Below are 21,048 nucleotides of genomic sequence, written 5' to 3' on the forward strand. Positions count from 1 at the left end.
CATGTTTTATTCTGTGATCTTCTGAGGACTACAAAAAAAATAAACAACCAAACAAGTACTATCTACAGTGGTGGAAAAAAGTTTTCAGACACTCTTAAAATGTTATACAATCTCCAATATTGTCATGAAATATTTGTGGAAAAATCTTTTTTGTATTTCAAGCATTAGACAGACACAGACAAATACAAATTCTATTTTTTCGTTTATTGTTTAAAAGAAAAACCAACAAAACTAAATTACTGACAGTTTCAATATGTCAGTTCTCAACATTGATGGTATCAAAGTCAACAAATAACAGAGAATGTGTTCAAAACTGAACAAAAAATAAATGAACCATCCCATCATCAGATTAATATTTAGTAGTCCTGCCATTAGCACGCAGTAGAGCTCTAATCATGGCATGTTCCCCACGAGCCTTCACTCTGTTGAGGGGTTATCTTGTCCCATTCTTCTTGAATTACTGCTTTTCATTCTTCTAAATTCTCTGGTTTGCACTTTGAAGCAGACCTTTTGATAATCCACCACAGATTTTCAATGGGGCTCATGTCCGGGGATTGAGCTGGCCCCTCTAAGACCTGGATACTGAGCTCCAGTAGCCAGGTTCTACTGGTCCTGGACATGTGGCAAGGGGCACTATCTTGTTGAAACATCCAGTTTTGTCTCGATGGAACAGAGCATGTGCAGAAGGGAGCATGTGGGTTTGGAGAATGGCACAATACTTGGCAGAGTTCAATGTGTCATCACAGACAATGAAATGACCAACCCCAGCAGTACTCATGCATCCTTCCTAAACCAGGATCCTGCCTCCACCATGCTCGACAGTAGGTATGTACATGCTGGAGATAATGCCTGGCCTTCTGCGTACCCTCACATTAGCAGGAGGAGGATGAAGCTGGAAACTGGACTCATCTGACCACAGAATCTTCTTCCAGTTCCTGGCTGTCCAGTTCTTGTGTGCTTGGGTCCAACGCCGCCGGGCTAACCTCTGTCTCTCATTGATCAGGGGCATCTTGACATCCTTGTAGGACCTTAAGCCATGATCTTAAATTCGTCCACGTAGAGTGCGAGTGGAACACTGGACACCAGTTTGGTTTGACCTCCGCTGCTGAAGCTCCTGTGATGTCATTCAGCGGTTTTCCCTGCACATGTGGATCAGGGTGTAGTCATTTCTTGCTGAAGAAACCCTTGGACGCCCACATCTTGGTTTGTCTTCCAAGCTGTTAGTTCATCTGTATTTGCAGAGTGTAACTGCTGAAGGACTGCAGCTGCACCTCCTGGCTATCTGGCAGCAGCTGTACCCGTCCTGGCTGAGAGTCTGTATCTTCAGGCGTGTTTCTGCATTAGGTTCCTTGTTTTAGCACTTTTTGTGTCTGAAGAACTTTCAGATGTGCTGGCTTTATATAGAAACGAAGCACGGCAACAAAAAATTTGTATTTTAATAAAAAGCACAACCTTCACTAGTGGATCACTGGTACCAAAATGACCCAGTACTATTTTTTATGGAACCATCAATTTTAAGTTTTTACTGGATTTGTTTAGTATTTTGGCTGTGACTGTACTAAAAGAAATTGCACTTGAAGACCTACGAGTGATTCTTAATGCAATATTTCACAAATGCACGGGGTGTCCAAAACATTTTTTCCACCACTGTCTATTCATATTCAAGAGTCTTATCTTTGCACAGTCATTAATAAAAGGTTATCACATCTAACTGCTCCTTCCTGTAGTCCAAATATGGAGCTAAAATGCTGCAACACAACTCAAGTATAAAGAATAAATATAAAGAAATGATCTCATGAGGTAGAGGGAGGAGGAAGAGCTGATGTCCTCCTGCTGTGGACGATCTGGACTCCAGCTGATACGGACGTGCTGGACTCCAGCGGCAACAGCTTCTATGACTCGTCTCATCACTATCACCTCTCTCTCTTACTCCCCTCTATCTGTCTTTCCAGACCCAACTCAGTCGAGGCATGATGGCTGTCTAACATGAGTATGGTTCTGCCTGAGGTTTCTGCCTGTTAAAAGGAAGTTTTTCCTCACCACTGTAACTAGCTAAATACTGCGATGTGCAATGCTCATGGTGGATTAAGGTGGGGTCAGACTGAGTCTTACCCTGTCTTGGTGTTGGGTCTCTGTTCATAATTTGACATAGTGTGGTCTAGACCTCCTATGTTTGTAAAAGCGTCTTGAGATAACGTTTGTTGTGATTTGGCGCTATACAAATAAAGATTGATTGATTGATTGATTGCTAATCATGAGGGTTTGTTTTGATTGGATGTGTAAATATGAAGATAAGTTATGAGTTTACATGTTAGAAATAAAGACATCAAATCAATAGTCTCCTAACTCTTACAATAACAACTTCTGAAATGTGGATTGTATTCCTTTATGCATCAAACCCTTTTGGCAGCAGGAGACATTTTCACAATCCTCGCCAGAGTGAGACATCTTGTTTCTTTTCCTATCTCCGCTGATGGGAGAGGAGCGGCTTTCTGCCGCATGGTGGAGCCTCGAGCACAGACCATCATGGAGGTGTGCTGCACTCTAACTTCACTGTTTAATAAGAAAGGCTTTTATTCCATCAGGATACATGGCAGGGTTTCATGAGTCATATTAAAGTATCCCACAGGATCATACAGCACTGATGAGTATAACGAGCAGCCACCATGTTTTATGGAAAGACTTAAAGGACTACATAATGTTCCCTCAAAGTGAAGCCTCCTAAAACACACCAAGAACACTCTCTTTATAGTGATTACATGTTGGCGCTGATATGGTTAATTATTCTGTTATCAAACACTTCCCAATATTTAAAGGAGAACTGTCATATAGTAATGCTTGCTTTGACCGCTTGGTGGCGCTAACACAGTGTGAGCCCGTGATGATATGATGTCCTCTTCTCTTCAGGACAGCACAGACCCTCCTGTGAGACACTTGGATGTTGTGAGTCGTCCCTCTGTGCTCTTCATTCTGTCACTGCCCTTTAACAGACACTCATCATGACCTCATGTTTTCACGGTGTCCTGTCATGACTGTGTGTTTCTGTCAGCCTCACAGTGAAGCCATGATGGCTGCCACTTCCCCTCTAAAGAAAGATAACATCGGTTCCATACAGAGACAGTCACCATAAAATCAAAGCTGCCTCCTCTTTTAATCTTGAACTAAAGAACTCATCTATGCAGTCTGGCTTTAATGTAGGAGTTTATCAACTGTATTACTTTAATGTTTTATATTGATTTTATTGTTGTTTTATTATTTAATTAATCTTAACTATCTGTTTTTTATTATTTATCTACTCAGTTTTATTGACATTTTTACCCTTTATTTTATTTTCAACTCTTATACTTTTTATATATACTGTATTTTTTTTTGTTTAAATATGTATTTATTTTTATTTTATTTTTTTAACTATTTATATTCTTAATATTAATTTGATGCTTTAACTTATTTTAATTACACATATTTGATTGTTGTCTGTGTGCATTAGTCTCTATTTTAAAATCCTGTCTTGCCATTATTTTATTTCTGCTTCTTTCTTGTTTTCAGCCGCTGTAAAGAACTTTGAACTTCATTTGATTTGTATGAAAGGAAATGTTTAAATAAATATTGATTGATGGATGGATGGATGGATGGATGGATGGATGGATGGATGGATGGATGGATGGATGGATTGATTGATTGATTGATTGATTGATTGATTGATTTAGGACTGTGTAAAATATGATTTATTCTTATTTAATAGACAACCAAAAAAACAAGCAAAGTTCAAAATAAATGTTGATTTCCAAAGTTTACGCCTGAGGACATGACCCCCCTTTACATCCAATGTTTCACATCTGCACAACATCATCTTTGAGTCTGTACATTATTTATATACATATTATACATAGACCCCTTTGGGAACATCATGTGACGTCACAATACACTGTCTCCCTGTAACACTGAACTGAAAAAGAAATCCACCATGTTCCTGTGATCCACCATCAGGGACTGGATCCCTGTTAATGAGAATAAAAGACATTTAATAACCGAGACAAGTTCCATCATGCTCAGACTTAGAGGCAGATGTGTGTCTAACATGAGTCTGGTCCTGCTGGAGGTTTCTGCCTGTTAAAGGAAGTTTGTTCTTGCCACTGTAACTTGCTAAATGCTGCAAAGTGCTCTGCTCATGGTGGATTAAGATGAGATCAGACTGAGTCCTGTCTGTAAGATGGGACTGGATCTGATCCTGTCTTGATGTTGGGTCTTTGTTAATAATAGAACATAGAGTATGGTCTAGACCTGCTCTGTATTTTGGGATTTGGCGCTATAAATTAAGATTGATAGATTTTAAATATTAACTTGTGCTTTATCTTCATTGTGCATGGATATGGCCCTTCTTCTGTCTCGTCCATTAATCTGTGTTTAGATTATAAGTTTGCTCTTTTACTGACTTCGCCTTTATTGAATTTGTTTTATGAGGATTTGCATTTGAGATAACTTTGTTTGTGTTCCCTTTGTTTACATTAGTTGATTCTTTTTTTTATTTGTGCCTTTTTAAAAATAAGATCATGTGTTTTTCATTTTAATATAGGAACATATTTCTTAAATGTGTTGTTGCACCTTGATTTAGTAGAAACTAGGTGCTTCTTAATAAAAAAGGACAGTGTATTGATAAGAGGAAACTCCTTATAAGATGTCTCATAAAGCGTTTAGCCTGTACAATGTAGAGGCTAAAACCTTCACGAGACGTCATGAAACATGAGAAATAAAAAAAATAAAAAAATACAAAATAAATAGAATAAATAAATAACTACAAATAGTAGTTATGAGGACCTCCTTATACAATATTAATAAAAAAAATTAAACATAAATAAAATGACGATAAATAAATACATAAATAAATAAATAAATAAATAGAAATAAAATAATTAAAAAAAAAATAATTAAATATATAAATAAAATAAATTATTTCATTATTAAATAAAAACATCATAAATCATGAGACATCATCATCATCATCAAGCATATAAATACATACATAAAATATCAATAAAACATAAATAAAATAAAAATAAATAAATACATAAAATAGATCAAATATAAATAATACATAAATTCAAATAAATTCGAAAAATAAATTAAAAATAATAATTCATTAAAATAAATAAATAAAAACATCATAAATCATGAGACATCATCATCATTGTCATCAAGTATACAAATAAATAAATAAATAAAATACTTATTCAATATAAACCTAAATAAAATAACAATAAATAAATAAATAAAATAATATATATTTTTATTATTTAAAAATAAAGAAATAAAGAAATAAAAATTAATAAAGCACTTTGAGATTTCTTGAAATGAAAAGTGTGTTATAAATGAAATGTATTATTATTATTATTATTATTATTATTATTATTATTATTATTATTATTATTATTATTAAAAAGAAATAAAAACATCATAAGTCAAGAGACATCATCATCATCATCATCATCATCATCACCACTCAATGCATGTAGAGTCTACATGCTTGATGACAAAAGGCAGAGTTACAGGATGAATGGCCACATACCATGTGTGAATATTCTGATATTTTTATTATTATATTATTATTATGATATTTATCACACCCATCAAACCCTTCAGGAGCCCCTTGTGCCCACATTGTTCCAGAGATCACGTTCATCAAGGTAGAAACTGATTCAAACATATCTATAGAACAATCATAATCATTGGGGCCTTCTCAACATTTCCATAAAGCTCACAGAGAAAGTGTCCTTATTAATGCTAGGTGTCACACAGCTGTAGTATTTACTCCAACGTACCTAATGATTAGATTGTGGGATTATTTAAGTGTTCTTAATCTTAAGTGTTGAAAGCACTGCGAGCAGAAAAATGCACCGGGGAATTTCCTTCTGCAACAAAAGGAAAACCGAGTGTTCAGACATTCAGCAGACGAGCAGTCAGACCTGCTGTGAGAAGCCCTACAGACTGTCTCTGTACCGTCACTGTGAGGGACTCTGACAGGTCGGTGGGAACCTGAAGCTGAGGGCAGATCTGCTGCGGCGCCTCTAGCTGTGAGCGTGTGTAACTGAAGGTAAGTTGAAGTGTCCACATAAAGGTAGAAAGTAAAGTTTCACACTCCTGAACAAACGTTCCTGCAGTGTTCCAACATCACTCCCTGCTCTGGAGTCTGAAGTGTTGGCTGTCATGAGGACGGAGCTCAGAGTTCAGAGTTCAGAGCTCAGAGCTCAGAGCTCAGAGAGCAGAGCGGTTTCTGTGAGGCTGGTCTGGGTTCTGCTGCTGTTGAGTAACTCGCTGAGGATCGGGTGAAATACAGTCTTTCTTCACTCTGCGGAGATGTTGCAGTCCTGGGACCACAAGTTGCTCCACAAGTCAGAGTTGGACATTTCAACAGACACGGCCACACAAGAAGTCATTATGCACTGCCCAATACTATGACAATAACACAGGCAGGAGGCGGTATGTCAGTCCTCTATCAACACAGAACTCTGTACCAGAGTGTGTGTTAAACTGCTGTGAGGATACAGGAGGATGATATCAGTCTGACTTTGCTTTCTGTGTTGGTATTGAAGTCACATGATCGGTGATCTCTGGCACAGGATGCAGGGACTATCACCCCTTCTGTTGCTCTCATAGTGTTGTGAATATTTTCCAGATGTTATAACTTATTGTTTGGGCAATGACAAAGAAAAAAAAACCCTGTGTGGCTTGCTGCCTCCTGTCAGTCCCCTATCTCTTGGTCCCTTCACTACCATCACAGCCACAGGAAGGCCCTGGCAGCCCGTAACACTGATACTATCTCTGCGCTCCTCATCTCTGTCCTCTGCTGTGTTGAAATCTTGGCCATCCCACAAAGGGAAACCGCTGGTGCACAACGGTCCATGGCATGATGTCCGTTTCTGTGGCTAGACGGCTTATGGTAAATAATGTGGCAGGTGCACGGCATGTTGCAGCCTGATGTAAGAAGCACGTAGTAAATTATACTGAGGTTATATCACAGAAATGTATTTAAAGTAGTTCCCTGCAAGCAGATCCTTCTGGTTTTCACTGATAGGCTATTTAAGGAACCCTGAAGCTACTTTATCACCAAAAGCACACATATGATATATTATATTATATAAATATATATCTTTTAAAGTTCATATTCTGCATGTTTTCACGGTTTCTTGTTTTTGAATCAGACACAAACACTGTTGTTTTCTTTTGAGGAAACATTAGACCGAGTTTTTGTTTGTTTAAGTTGTATTTCAATGAAATATAAAACACGTCCAACATTAAAAAAGCTTAAATCTTTACATGTGAATCAAAACTGCATCAAATGATCCCAGCACCAGAGTCTGGTTTACTGAGAGAGACTTAGATTTCATTAAGGCCCTCAAACCACAGGCTCTTGTGTAACCTTGTTGGGCAACAACACTTACAATTATCTCTGACGGTGACAAGAAGTTAAAGGTAGAGGATTAAGTAACTCTGTGACATGTAATCAAATCAGTCCGGAGTGAAGAAGTCAGCTTCTTCACGCTCTGACAGCAAGGCACCTGAAGTTCCTGCAGCTCTCAGCACCATGTGACGTCTTCTGTGTGTAAAAATGTGAGCTTTATTTTGTGCATGTTATTCTAACATCTTCAGTACTGTTCATCCACCTTTCTGTAACATCATGTTCTGAGTTTGATGTTGAAACACTCTCTGCAGGTTTCTGTTCATTCTTTGGTTTCTTCACACAGAGAATAAAACGACTTTAAAACACTACATTCACTTTGAGCAGACATCATCTGTTTTTATTCTTCAAGTGTAGACTTCATACTTCCATTTTCAAACCCCTCTGCTGTAAAGCTCATTTAGAGAGAGCCTCAATGTGCAGGGCTGAACCCACAACTTCATACAAACTGACATCATGAATCCCTCTCGACTCAGTTCAGACCAACATCAGAAAATCATCACGTTTGAGATGATTTCATTACTAAAAAGCATTATAACCATGCATCCACCACTGATTGCCGTCTGTACATTTAATTTCTAACCATGATTTTTCTTATTTTAAAGCAATCATCAACACAAACTGTAACAAACATTTAAAGATGGAGGAGAGAAGCACATTGTGTCTGTGTACAGAGACATGTGAATTAAACATATGAGATGAGAAGCTGCAGACATTAGCTTGCACTCAGAGTCTTGAAGGCCTGTTGGACCCTAAAGAGAGATGTAATGCCAACAGTCAGCTGTAACATAAAAATAAAACAGGTCATATAAACAGGGGAGCAGTGAGGGGGGTTCTATATACTACCCTCTCCTGCTGCTCCGTCCTCAGCTCCATGCAGGTGCCGCTGTGACAGGATGTGTTTAAGAGTGTCCAGCTCCTGTGTCAGCTGGCCTATCCTCATCTGCAGCTTCTGGTTCTCCTCCTGCAGCTGCAGGGCCCTCTGCTGGGTCAGCAGGATCCTCCTGCGGGCTTTGTCCCGGCTCTTCCTTACAGCCACGTTGTTCCTCTCGCGTCTCTGGCGGTACTCTGCGCTGTCCTTGCTGATGCTCCTCTTGTTCATGGGAGCCCGCAGAGTCGGCAGGAGGAAGGAGGAGAAGTCCTGAGACAGAGACACAAGTCAGGGGTTTAGAGTGTGTGTGTGTGTGTGTGTGTGTGTGTGTGTGTGTGTGTGTGTGTGTGTGTGTGTGTGTGTGTGTGTGTGTGTGTGTGTGTGTGTGTGTGTGTGTGTGATTCCTCAAACACACACCTGTGCAGTGCTGCTGTGGCCCTGGTGGTGGTTTGTGCTCCCGGAGCTGGACGTGTTGCTGATACAGGAAGTCGAGTACGGAAGGTAAGACAGTCCCATGATCTGCTCGGCCACTCTGTCGTCACCGCCTCCTCGGACCAGACCCTGAGACTGGCTGTACTGGATCAGGTCCATCTGAGACAGCTGATTGGTGGAATCGGCTTGGTTTGAGGTGCTGGGATTCAGGACCTGACCCGGGTACGAGCTGGCCCACTCCTGGATGACAGACGACACCCTAGAATCTGACATCTGGAGGCAGGAGTTTAAAAAAGGTTAATATTTCTCTTTATGCTGCATCACTAAGAATATTAATAATAATAATAATAATAATAATAATAATAAGAAGAAGAAGAAGAAGAAGAAGAAGAAGAAGAAGAAGAAGAAGAAGAAGAAGAAGAAGAAGAAGAAGAAGAAGAAGAAAAAGAAGAAGAAGAAGAAGAAGAAGAAGAAGAAGAAAAACAACAACAACAAAAACAACAACAACAATAATAATAATAATAATAATAATATTATCATCATTATTATTATTATTATAATACATTTTATTTAAAGGCATCTTTCAGAGCACTCATGTTCACCGTACAGGGCAGAGTTTAAAAAAGAACAATATAATAATGAGTCTGATAAAATCAACATGTCATGATCCAGTGTAAATAATAAGTCAAATGAGCAGGATCAGATACAGCACAGTGAAGAGGTGTAACCAGAGTAGATATAACAGTTTGCTAAGTGCTAAAGTTAAATGTCCATTCCTGCTTTAACATAAGATCACCTCTATAACGTATAAAGCAGTGATTGACTCTGTTTGACCAACTACAACTCAAAAGGCTGCTTACATGTCTGTGTAACAGTAACACATAAATCCCTGTTCAGCTTCAGAGTGATAGAAATCTGCTCATTTTAAATACCTTTAAGTGTCATGTCTATTTTTATGTGAGTAATATTTTCCTCCTGTTAGAAAAGAGAAACTCTCTCTGTTCATGTCTCTCGGGGGGAAACCGAACATCTTAAACTAAAACAGAAATCCTGAAATGTCACAAAGGACAGATTTTACTTCAGTAAATAAGTTGAGTTTATTTAAAGACTTCAGTAAGAATGTTTAACCAGAAGCAGCCTTACAGGAACTTCATAAATACAAGAGTTCATTTGGAAAAAGAGTTAACTCTCTTTTAAATTTTTAAAAAATGTTTCAAAAAACACATTTTTTCTATCACTAGCTTTTGGTTTGATCAATCAACTGAGGTTGGGTGGCTTTGACTAAGTCAAAAGGACTTCACTAATCAGAGATAACTTGAAAATGTAACTTCATTAGGAATCTATATCAAAAAGAAATATGATTTTTGAAAATTTATAAAAACTGAGTTATCTGTTTTTGAAAGTGAACTCTTCTGGTAGTAGACGTTTACTGTTTTACCAAAACAATGTAGAATAGACTGACTGATCATGTCCTCTCTGTATGTACATGTTGGTTTTTAAGTCCTCTATTATAATAAACTTGATTCTTCAGGTTTGGACAATTTGTCAGACAACACAAGAAATCTAAACACGTACACTTGAGTTGTGCTTTTCTGAAAAAAAAAATATAGATTCATAATTTAGGAGGAAAATCAAATGATAGATGAAATACACTGAAAGATGTGACCATGCCTGTAGGCTGCCCAGTGTTTTATCAAATATATGTAAATAACTGAGAGTAAAAAATCTGAATACTTTAAACTTTAAACTTTATACTTTAAATCAGCTTATTGTGATTTATAGACCCAAGACAATGAGAAAAATCAAACCTCTACTTTAATTTCTTCTTTGAGGTATAAACTCGTAGCTAATATTTGATGAATAAACACAGAGGCTGAATAAAGTGAAGAGGACTCACCATGACTGAACTGACGGCAGCTCTACAGGCTCCTCACAGTTTGAGGGAGAATGGTGAAAATGGTCTTAAAGACAGAAGTTAGACAGGTGTCCCTCTAATCATCTCACCATCACTTCCTCTCTCTCTCTCTCTCTCTCTCTCTCTCTCTCTCTCTCTCTCTCTCTCTCTCTCTCTCTCTCTCTCTCTCAGACTGAAGAGACAAACCAGTAATATGTTTTCTGTATCTGTATCTTATTTCCTCATGGATGGCATGTATTATGTCAGGGTTCCCAAAGTGTGGGTCGAGACCCCTTGGGGGGCCGCGTGACACAAATGGGGGGTCGTGAGATGTCTTCCAGAAAGTTTGTTTTTAAAGTTATTTAAAAATCGTAAATTGTACCTGTTATAGTAAAAGAAATTGATAAAATAGAAGCTAAACTTGCAAAAAAAAACTTGAAAATAGAATCTGTAATGAGTTTTCTGCCTTTCTTTGTTTCCAGATGAATCCTAAGTTTAGGGTTAGTGAACAGTTCATTATCAAAAGCATCAGCAGCAGCAGGTTAATTCATAACGGCACAGGAAACACAGACACATGCTCATATAGGCAGGGTCATTTTCTGCAGGCACCTCTATCTTGGAGAAAGGTTTGGGAACCCCTGTATTATGTGACCCTGGGCCTGCAGTGCTGAACGTGTCTGATTGGTAGATTAACCTCAGTGTTTTTATTCCTCCCTCTGTCCACAATAACATCACACACATCTGTGATTCACTTGATTTCTCTTTCTTTCATTAGTTTTTATTTGTTCTATCTTTTTTGTATGTGTGTGTACTTTTCAAAAGAAGAAGCTGTGATTCTCTTGATTTAGCAGCTTGTAACAGTAGTCTTCTCTCAGCCCACCGTGAATGCGTCTCTCCTCCCGGTGTTCCGGTTTTAAAAGTGACCCTGTAAACTGGAGACCTTCAGCTGAACGTGTCAGTGTTTGTGGAGTTTACACAGCTGTTGAAACACAGAGGGAGTTCCTGGGAATGCAAACTAGTTTAGTTTTTATTAAGATTTCTAAATATCCTCATCAGATATTTCAGGGATCACAGTGTATGAGGAGCTGTAACGTTGGAGCTCTGCGCGGAGTTCTTGACTTTTGTCTCTTCGCGTCCACCGTACACAGCAGAATCAAAATGGCTGCCCCTGTGGACAACGTGAGTACACTGAGCTGCTGCTCGTTACTGAAACATATATAATGTTTCTACTCTCTGTACTAGTTTTCCAACCCCTCCTTCAGTCTTCACGTGGACTCTTGATCCCCCCTGAAACATTAGACAGTTTGTGGTTAAAGTTATGACAGGATTGATGCTAACAGCTAACCGCTAGCTGCCTCTCAGCTGTGTTTTCATGCTGCTCCACGCTGTGGTTCATCATCATCTCATGTGTTTCTCTCTTCATGGCAGGATCTGGTTGAACGTGATTTGCCCAACGCGGTGAGCCTGCTGAAGAGTCTGACAGAGCAGGTGAGAGTTACCTGGTGATACCTGGAGGAGGTGAACTGAGGCTCTGTGTTGTTACAGAGGAGCTACAGCTGATCTGAGATCAGTCCACAGTGTGTCCCTCACACAGGTGTTTGTATCAGGGTCACAGCTCCAAGAGACTGAACTGCTGTCTTATTCTGTCTCCAGGTTGCCTTGGTCACCATTCATGTCAGAGAGCTGCTGACTAAAGTCAAGGATGGGACGTTTGAGACCTCAAAGGTGAGGAGAGCTTTACAATGATCAACACAGACAGCAGACAGCAGGGTCACTGTGATGTCTGCTGACTGTTTCATCTGATGAAGTCAGTTTAAAACATGTATCTCTTTAAATGGTGAAATGAAAACCTAAACTCAGCATGTCATAAAATCTGAATATCAAGAAAGAGTTAAATGTTGTAAACTATGATGTGTGCATCAAGAGCCTCCACACACAGACACCTTCAGAGACTACGGCTGTTTCCAAAATTGCCTACTATACTAGCAGTACGTACTGATATGTCCAAAATTCAGTATGTAGTAAGTAGTATGTGAACAAGAGCAAAATCTGCAGTAAGCCAAAACTCCCCGGATGTCTACTGATTTGGGAAAATATCTCAGTGTGCATCGGACCAGTCTGCCTCACGTACTGTTTCCCATAATGCACAGCGCTCATTCTGCTTTTTCTTTTTCCTCATTTTTTGACGGGAGGAAATCAGTTTTGGGTGCTGTGAAAGTTATCAAATTACATATAAACCACTTCCTAACTTTTTAAATCATAAATGGATGCTAAATAAGCATTTTATTTATCGGCTTCGCCGTTGTTTACTTCCGCTTTCTGAAACCGGAAATCCAGCGAAGTCTGGCTCAGCATGCTGCATGACAGATCGAACAGAACATTCATACTACAGACTAAATTCAAACGCAGTATGTAGTAGGCAATACCTACTGCCTACTACATTAGTAAGTAGTATGTAGCAGGCCGTTTCGGAAACAGCCTACACCTGTCACATTCTTCTTATCACTCCTGATCCAGAGACCACGTCAGAAGAGTCTTACCTGGGCTAACAAAGAACTAGACTGTACCTCAGTGCTCCAAAGTCCTCTTTAAGATGAAAGTTAGCATTACATTTATAAATCCAGGTCCTAGAGTCTGGAGGGAGAGAGCAGAGGCACAGAGTCCAAGGTGTCTGAAGTCCAGAGTGAGGTCTCTTTAGTTTGTGATGGTTTAAGGGGAAGGGGTGTCAAACAGGCGGCCCGCCAGAGGTTACAATCCGGCCCTAGGGATGACTTTGCAAAGTGAAAAAATTATAGAGAAGACTTTAACTGCAATTTTTCAATAAAAGTAACTGCTATATCAGATTTGTCCTCTGGGGGTCACATAAAGTCATAGGCTGTTTTCGAAATCGCCTACTATACTAGCAGTACGTACTGATATGTCCAAAATTCAGTATGTAGTGTGTAGTATGTGAACAAGAGCAAAATCTGCAGTTTGCCAAAACTCCCCGGATGTCTACTGATTCAGGAACATGTCTCAGTGTGCATCGGACCAGTCTTCCTCGCGTACTGTTTCCCATAATGCACAGCGCTCGTTCTGCTTTTTCTTTTTCCTCATTTTTTGACGGGAGGAAATCCGTTTTTGGGTGCTGTGAAAGTTATCAAATTCCATATAAACCACTTCCTAACTTTTTAAATCATAAATGGATGCTAAATAAGCATTTTATTTATCGGCTTCGCCGTTGTTTACTTCCGCTTTCTGAAACCGGAAATCCAGCGAAGTCTGGCTCAGCATGCTGCATGACCAAGAGGCAAACTCCGGTTTCAAACGATGAAGCCAATGGGGAAGTGTTATAAACTGCAATACATCGAAAATCTGCTTGAGGCTGGCTGCAGAAACACCGGAAACTACATAGATATGAATGGGAAAAAGACGATCTTTGCAGCATTAATAAACATGTTTACAGCCTGGTTCAAAAAACGGCTTGGCCCTACAACGCTAATCTCTCTAATGGCACACACTGTACGGGGGTGAATTTTTTTCTAACGTGACGGTTAAGAGGATATTAAGATTATGAGTTTTGCCCAAATAAGGACATGACTGACGTGACTCCCGGTCAGAAACACACAGCCATTGGCTAAGAGACTCACACTACGTCACACTCTGCCTAGTTGAGTTCCGCATTTCCAATATGGCTGCTGCCGTCGATTTGCTTCAAAACAGCTCTCAGGAACAGATGGGTGACGTCACGGATACTACGTCCATATTTTATACAGTCTATGTGCGTGACAGATCGAACAGAACAGTCAGACTACATACTAAATTCAAACGCAGTATGTAGTAGGCAATACCTCCTGCCTACTACATTAGTAAGTAGTATGAAGCAGGCCGTTTCGGAAACAGCCTCAGGGCTGATGGAGCACACCTGAACGGCGCTTCTTTCCACAAAGTGAGAAAATAGATGACTTGCAGTTTGCATAATCCGGTTCAGATTCATAAAGACCTTCTAGAGCACTATAAGATGATCCAATTAACACTAAAGTTTACATATATGTAAACTTGTCACAGCAGGAGCACTGGATCCACAACCTTCAAAAGGAGCCACACATTGTGTGTGTGCTTACCATACATGTGTGTATGTCATAGGTGCGCTCCGTCACTACTAACACTAGCACTACACCTCTTCATACGACACTGTCCAGCACACTGTTCATGCTGGAGCTGAGGGGTCCAGAATAGTCAACTTTACCTTCTTCATTATTATAATCTGTTCTTTTGCTGTAAACATTACTCTGTGTGTCAGGTGAATGTGTAACCTGTGTGTGTGGTGTGTTCACAGCAGGTTTCAGGGCTTAATAAATATCATATTCTGCAGCGGCCCTACTATGACACTCATCATGACAAAAAAAACACAACAGCTGTTTTTGTAGAAAGATAGTTCAGTAAATGTGAACATTTTCAGAATGTACCTTTACTTTTTTGCACTAAAACAAAAGGAAACATGTAGAGTTGTCCTTATTTATAGGTTATTATGTTGTGATTTTACTGGTCCGGCTCACTTGAGATCAACTTGGGCTGTATGTGGCCCCTGAACTGATATGAGTTTGACGCCCCTGGTTTAGGGGGTCAGGTCATCTGCTGTCGTTGGTCCTCTGAGTAGTATCAAGTCCAGAGTCTACCAGGAGATGTTAGAGGTCTTCAAGGAGACGCTGATTTCATCTTACACCTGCCCACAGTGCCAAAACTACCAGAAGCTCAATACATGACCATGATATTAATGACTTACTAACTTTATGAGATACTGAGTTTAACTGAGTCTATAAGAGTTTCACTTTCTGAACTGAACCACTGAAGTAAATCAACTTCTCCATGATACTCTGATTTCATGAGATGCACCTGTACACAGTGATTTATAGATTTAGTAACATGAATGTGTTTGAAAATCACAGACGATCCTAACAGAGCATTATTACAGCCTGTGTGTCCATTAATACTGTCCTACCCACTCTGCTGTAGATGATCAGTCCTCTCTCTCTCTCTCTCTCTCTCTCTCTCTCTGTCTCTCTCTCTCTCTCTCTCTCTCTCTCTCTCAATTTCTCTCTCTCTCTCTCTCTCTCTCTCTCTCTCAATTCAATTCAAATTTGCTTTATTGGCATGAACAAAGAGATGTTATTGCTAAAGCACATAAATTCATACAGTACATTATATATATTCACAACACATACACTCACCATATATACATTAATCACACACTATATTCATTACATATTATATTCATCACATACATATCAACCATATCCCCTCTGACTTACTTGAGACATTTCAATCTGGATTCCGCACCCACCACAGCACCGAAACAGCCCTCATCAAAGTCACCAACGACCTCCTGCTCGCCTCAGACTCTGGCTCCCTCTCAATTCTCCTACTCCTCGACCTCAGTTCAGCCTTTGACACCATCGACCACTCCATCCTGCTCCACCGCTTACAGCATTACACTGGCATAACTGGTTCAGCCCTCTCCTGGCTCTCATCCTACCTCACAGACAGACAGCAATTCATCTCCATTAACAACTGCTCATCCCACTCCATTTCAGTAACCCATGGTGTCCCTCAAGGCTCGGTGCTTGGTCCCCTCCTTTTCATTCTGTACATCCTACCCCTTGGTCACATCATTCGCCATCATGGACTCCAATTTCACTGTTACGCCGACGACACCCAACTCTACCTTTCCACCAAAACAATCAGCGCTGCCACTGTTTCCACCCTCCCCACCTGCCTATCTGCAATAAAATCATGGATGACCACCAATTATCTAAAACTCAATAGTAACAAATCTGAAATCATCATCTTCTTTATTGTATTTATTTATTGTCGCTCTTGTAAAGCGTCTTTGAGTTCTTGAAATGCGCTATATAAAACTTAGGTATTATTATTATTATTATTATTATTATTATATATTACATATTCTATACGCATTAATGAACGATGGTGTCACCCATACAGCATATCTCCATGTCCTCACCCGATGCGGCACGCTCACAAAACCTCCACCCAAAATCAAACCCCATGGGATGGTGCGTCCCTCAGGCTGTGACAGGCAGACACATATTTAGCAGCCAGAGGAACTGCTGACCCTTCCCCCAGGAGAACTGACAGTTTCTCTTCTGGGGTTAATGTTGGGAAGTTTGTTACTATTGTAGTAATGTCCCTGTAGTGGACATCTCTTAGTAAAGAGAACTTGCTGCAGTGGAGGAGGAAGTGCATCTCTGTCTCTATGTCCCCTGTAGAGCAGTGAGCACATAGACGCTCCTCTCTGGGCAGCCATGTCTGTCTGTATCTCCCTGTCTCTATATCCAGCTGGTGGTCACTCAGCCTGTATTTGGTCAGGATACATCTTTGTTTTGTTTCTCTGACACAATTTGTATCTCTCTCTCTCTCTCTCTCTCTCTCTCTCTCTCTCTCTCTCTCTCTCTCTCTCTCTCTCTCTCTCTCTCTCTCTCTCTCTCTCTCTCTCTCTCTCTCTCTCTCCAGGGTCTGTCTTTCTTGGACCTGCGGTATCACCTGCTGCTCTTCTACCTCCAAGACCTCACTCACCTGATCAGCCTGAAGACAGAGGGAGTGAAAATGAAGGACAACGAAGCCTTGAACAGAGTGGTCACGATAAGAACGGTGAGAGACCACAGAGAGCAAACTGAGCGATGATCCTTCATCTTCATCTTCATCCAGCCGAGCTGACGGCCTCTCTGTCTCCTTCTGTCTCTCAGGTCCTGGAGAAGATGCGGCCGCTCGATCACAAGCTCAAGTACCAGATCGATAAACTGGTGCGTACGGCGGTCACCGGGAGTCTGGGTAAGACTGGTTTTATTTTAATTAACTGACACATGTGACGAAGAGGTCAAACAGCCTTCATCACTTCACTGCTTCTGTTCATTCCAGCTGAAAATGACCCGCTGCAGCTACGGCCCAACCCTGAGAACCTCATGAGCAAGGTGAGGATCGAGTCCCTCCGTACTTTGGTGAAGCAGTTAAAACATGTTGACTGACTTTTCTTATCTGCTCCCTCGTCAGCTGAGTGAGTCTGAAGAGTCTGACGGTGAGGCGGAGGATAAAACAGCCTCAGAGAAGAAAGCTGCACCCTTTGGAAGAAAATACGTGCCTCCAAAGATCGCTGCGGTGCATTACGGTAAAGTCACAAGCCTCAGCTGTGTGTGCACGTTAACCACAGTGTTTCTGATCTATCACTGCTTAATGCATGTGAGCATCAAATAAAGATGGTCCTTACGACCCGCTCTCTGCAGACGGGGACTTGACAGAAGCAGACAAGAAGAAGGCTCAGGCGGAGCGGCAGCGGCGGGCCGCTCTCAGAAGTTCTGTGATCCAGGAGCTGAGGCAGCAGTACAGCGACGCTCCTGAGGAGATCAGGGAGAAGAGAGACTTCCAGAGCGCGCGCGAGGGCCGAGAGGAGCTACACAGGTGAGACTCAGTTTCAGCTGAGTGGGTAGAAACATGGAGACTGGTCAGCTGGGTCAGTGTGGAAAAAAACACGCTTCCTTTCCTTCACAGGAAACATTATGAGGAGTCCATGATGGTGCGTCTCAACATGCCCAAAAATCAGAGGAACTCCAAAAAGAGGGGCATGGGCATGTCGGGCCAGCTGAGTGGTATCACACACTTCGGTGACATCACAGCACTGACGGGCGGCGACGGAGGACAGGTGAGAGGTTTCTCCTTGGAGTCTGCACTGTTCCACAAACATGAGGTTTAATCAGCTGACTGTCTCAAAGAGGAACTGATCTGTTTCTGTAAAAGTCCGACTTCAGCAGACAGACTTTGTGTGCAGCATTCAGCATGTTGTTTTATACGTGTCCTCTAAATGTGTCTGCTGACTGTCTCTCTGTACGGCTCAGGATGGAGACAACTTTCGGCCCAAGAAGAAGAAGAAACTCATGAAGAAGAATACCAAAAGAAAAGGTGAGGGAACAAAAAGAACCACAGTAAAAAATGAACGTCCTGTCATCTCTTTGATACACAGATTATAATAACTGATCACACCATGTGATCAATCAATCTTTATTTGTAGAGCACCAAATCACAACAAACCTTATCTCAAGACTCTTTTACACACAGAGCAGGTCTAGACCACTCTATGGCAAATTATGAACAGAGACCCAACACCAAGACAGGATAAGACTCAGTCTGACCCCACCTTAATCCATCATGAACATTGCACCTCGCAGTATTTAGCTAGTTACAGCGGAGAGGACAAACTTCCTTTAACAGGCAGAAACCTCGAGCAGAACCAGACTCATGTTAGACACACATCTGCCTCGACCGAGTTGGGTCTAGAAAGAGGGAGGAGCTCAGGGACTCCAGAAAGGTCTATGGTTAGTAACTTTAATGGGACAGGGAGAGTTAAAGTAAGTGATGAGGGGGTTGGAGGGAAGGGGGTGAGATAGGATCCCAGTGTGTCAGTCTAAGCCTATAGCAGCATAACTAAGAGCTGGTCCAAGCCTGATCCAGCTCTAACTATAAGCTTTATCAAAAAGGAAAGTTTGAAGCCTACTCTTAAAAGTAGAGAGGGTGTCTGCCTCCCGGACCCTGACTGGTAGATGATTCCAAAGGAGAGGATCCTGATAACTGAAGGCTCTACCTCCCATACTACTTTTAGAGACTTTAGGTAGGACCAGCAGGCCTGCATGTTGGGAGTGTAGTGTTCTAGAGGGGTAATAGGGCACTGTGAGCATTTTAAGATATGAAGGTGTCTGATCATTAAGAGCTTTGTAGGTCAGAAGAAGGATTTTAAATTCTGGTCTAGATTTTATGGGGAGTCAGTGTAGAGAAGCTAACACTGGAGAGATGTGCTCTCTCTTCCTGGTTCTAGTCAGTACTCGAGCTGTGGTGTTTTGAACTAGCTGAAGAGTCTTTAGAGACTTATTGGGGCAGCCTGATAAAAGGGAATTACAGTAATCTAATCTGGAGGTAACAAATACATGGACTAGTTTTTCTGCGTCGCTCTGGGACAGGATGTGTCTCATTGATGTGATGTAGTGGACCATCTAAATACTGGCTCCTCTCATCGATCTGGACCTCTGAAGGATCTCTAAATCCAGCTTTTCAAAGTATTCATTCAAGTGCAACACGAAGCACATGTCATCCATGTAGTTCCTCACAGGAGCGTCACGTGTTCTCTGGAGGAGCAGGGGAACAAACACCCGATCGTATTAAAGAACCTGCTCTAACTACTCAGCAGACCCAGAGTCCGCTTCACGTGACTAATCATCTCCTCGTCTCTCCTGCAGCTTTCAGGAAGCAAAGATAGACCTGAAGCACCGGGTCCAGGGATGCAAGAGGATCAGAGGATCATCATCATGTTGTTTATATCAAAGGATTTAGTTATCAATAAGTCAGTGAAACTACAGTAATGAATCCCAGATGACTTTTAGAATGTTCAGTGTGTGTGAATAAAGTTGACTTTGACTCCTGTATTTGTGTCATGTTTCACTTGTGTCCATTAGAGGGCAGTGACGAACACACCAGTAATAAATGACCTTCTGGGCCACTGAAAGAAGAATAAAATAACAAGGTCATATATATATATATATATTTATTTATTATCAATATTTCTTTATTATTACTGAGAAAAAAGTCAGGATCCTGACTTTTTTCTCAGTAATAACAATAAAAAAATATTTTTCAGTGGACCTAATCCTCTTCTGTACCTCCTGCTACGAAAGTCATGACGAAAAACCCTGTTGGATTAACCCTCTACAGCAGGGGTGTCAAACATACAGAGAAGACCTTAACTCCATTGTTTCAGTAAAAGTAACTACTATTTCAGATTTGTCCTCTGGGGGTCGCACACAATCATAGTGCTGACGGAGCGCACCTGAACACCGCTCCAGGACTTTTTTTAATCAAAGTGAGAAAATAGATGACTTGCAGTTTGCATAATCCGGTTGAGATTCATAAAGACTTTTTAGAGCACTATAAGATGATCCACTAACTACTAACACTAACACTACACCCCTGCATACAACACTGTTCATGCTGGAGCTGAGGGGTCCAGAATAGTCTACCTTCTTCATTATTATAATCTATCTGTTCTTTTGCAGTAAACATTACTCTGTGTGTCAGGTGAATGGGTAACCTGTGTGTGTGGTGTGTTCACAGCAGGTTTCAGGGCTTACAGAATATCATATTTGGCCCACAATGAGACTCATCATGGAGAAAAATACAACAGCTGTTATTATAGAAAGATAGTTCATGAAATGTGAACATTTTCTGAGTGTACCTTTACTTTTTTACACTAAAACAAAAGGAAAGAGTTAGAGTTGTCCTTATTTATAGGTTATTATGTTAAGATGTTACTGGTCTGGCTCACTTGAGATCAACTTGGGCTGTATGTGGCACAATTAGTTT

General features: G+C 40.7%; 2 protein-coding genes across 2 annotated transcripts; one reads left to right on the forward strand and one right to left on the reverse strand.

Annotated features, from left to right (window-relative positions):
- Positions 1–7,766: 7,766 nt before the first annotated feature.
- cebp1 (CCAAT/enhancer binding protein (C/EBP) 1) lies at positions 7,767–10,740 on the reverse strand. Its single transcript, XM_034706582.1, has 3 exons — positions 10,654–10,740; positions 8,742–9,029; positions 7,767–8,594 (listed from the first exon to the last, which is right to left on the reverse strand). The coding sequence occupies exons 1-3, from the start codon at positions 10,654–10,656 to the stop codon at positions 8,289–8,291; spliced, it is 597 nt and encodes a 198-aa protein (XP_034562473.1). The 5' UTR covers positions 10,657–10,740; the 3' UTR covers positions 7,767–8,288.
- A 914-nt stretch (positions 10,741–11,654) lies between these two features.
- ngdn (neuroguidin, EIF4E binding protein) lies at positions 11,655–20,114 on the forward strand. The gene is made up of 11 exons (XM_034706389.1): positions 11,655–11,829; positions 12,079–12,138; positions 12,304–12,375; positions 17,161–17,298; positions 17,394–17,478; positions 17,566–17,618; positions 17,698–17,812; positions 17,928–18,102; positions 18,193–18,343; positions 18,537–18,600; positions 19,929–20,114. The coding sequence occupies exons 1-11, from the start codon at positions 11,659–11,661 to the stop codon at positions 19,946–19,948; spliced, it is 1,104 nt and encodes a 367-aa protein (XP_034562280.1). The 5' UTR covers positions 11,655–11,658; the 3' UTR covers positions 19,949–20,114.
- Positions 20,115–21,048: the final 934 nt, after the last annotated feature.

Source organism: Notolabrus celidotus, chromosome 17 (genome assembly GCF_009762535.1).
Source record: "Notolabrus celidotus isolate fNotCel1 chromosome 17, fNotCel1.pri, whole genome shotgun sequence".
NCBI classification, from domain to species: Eukaryota; Metazoa; Chordata; class Actinopteri; order Labriformes; family Labridae; genus Notolabrus; species Notolabrus celidotus.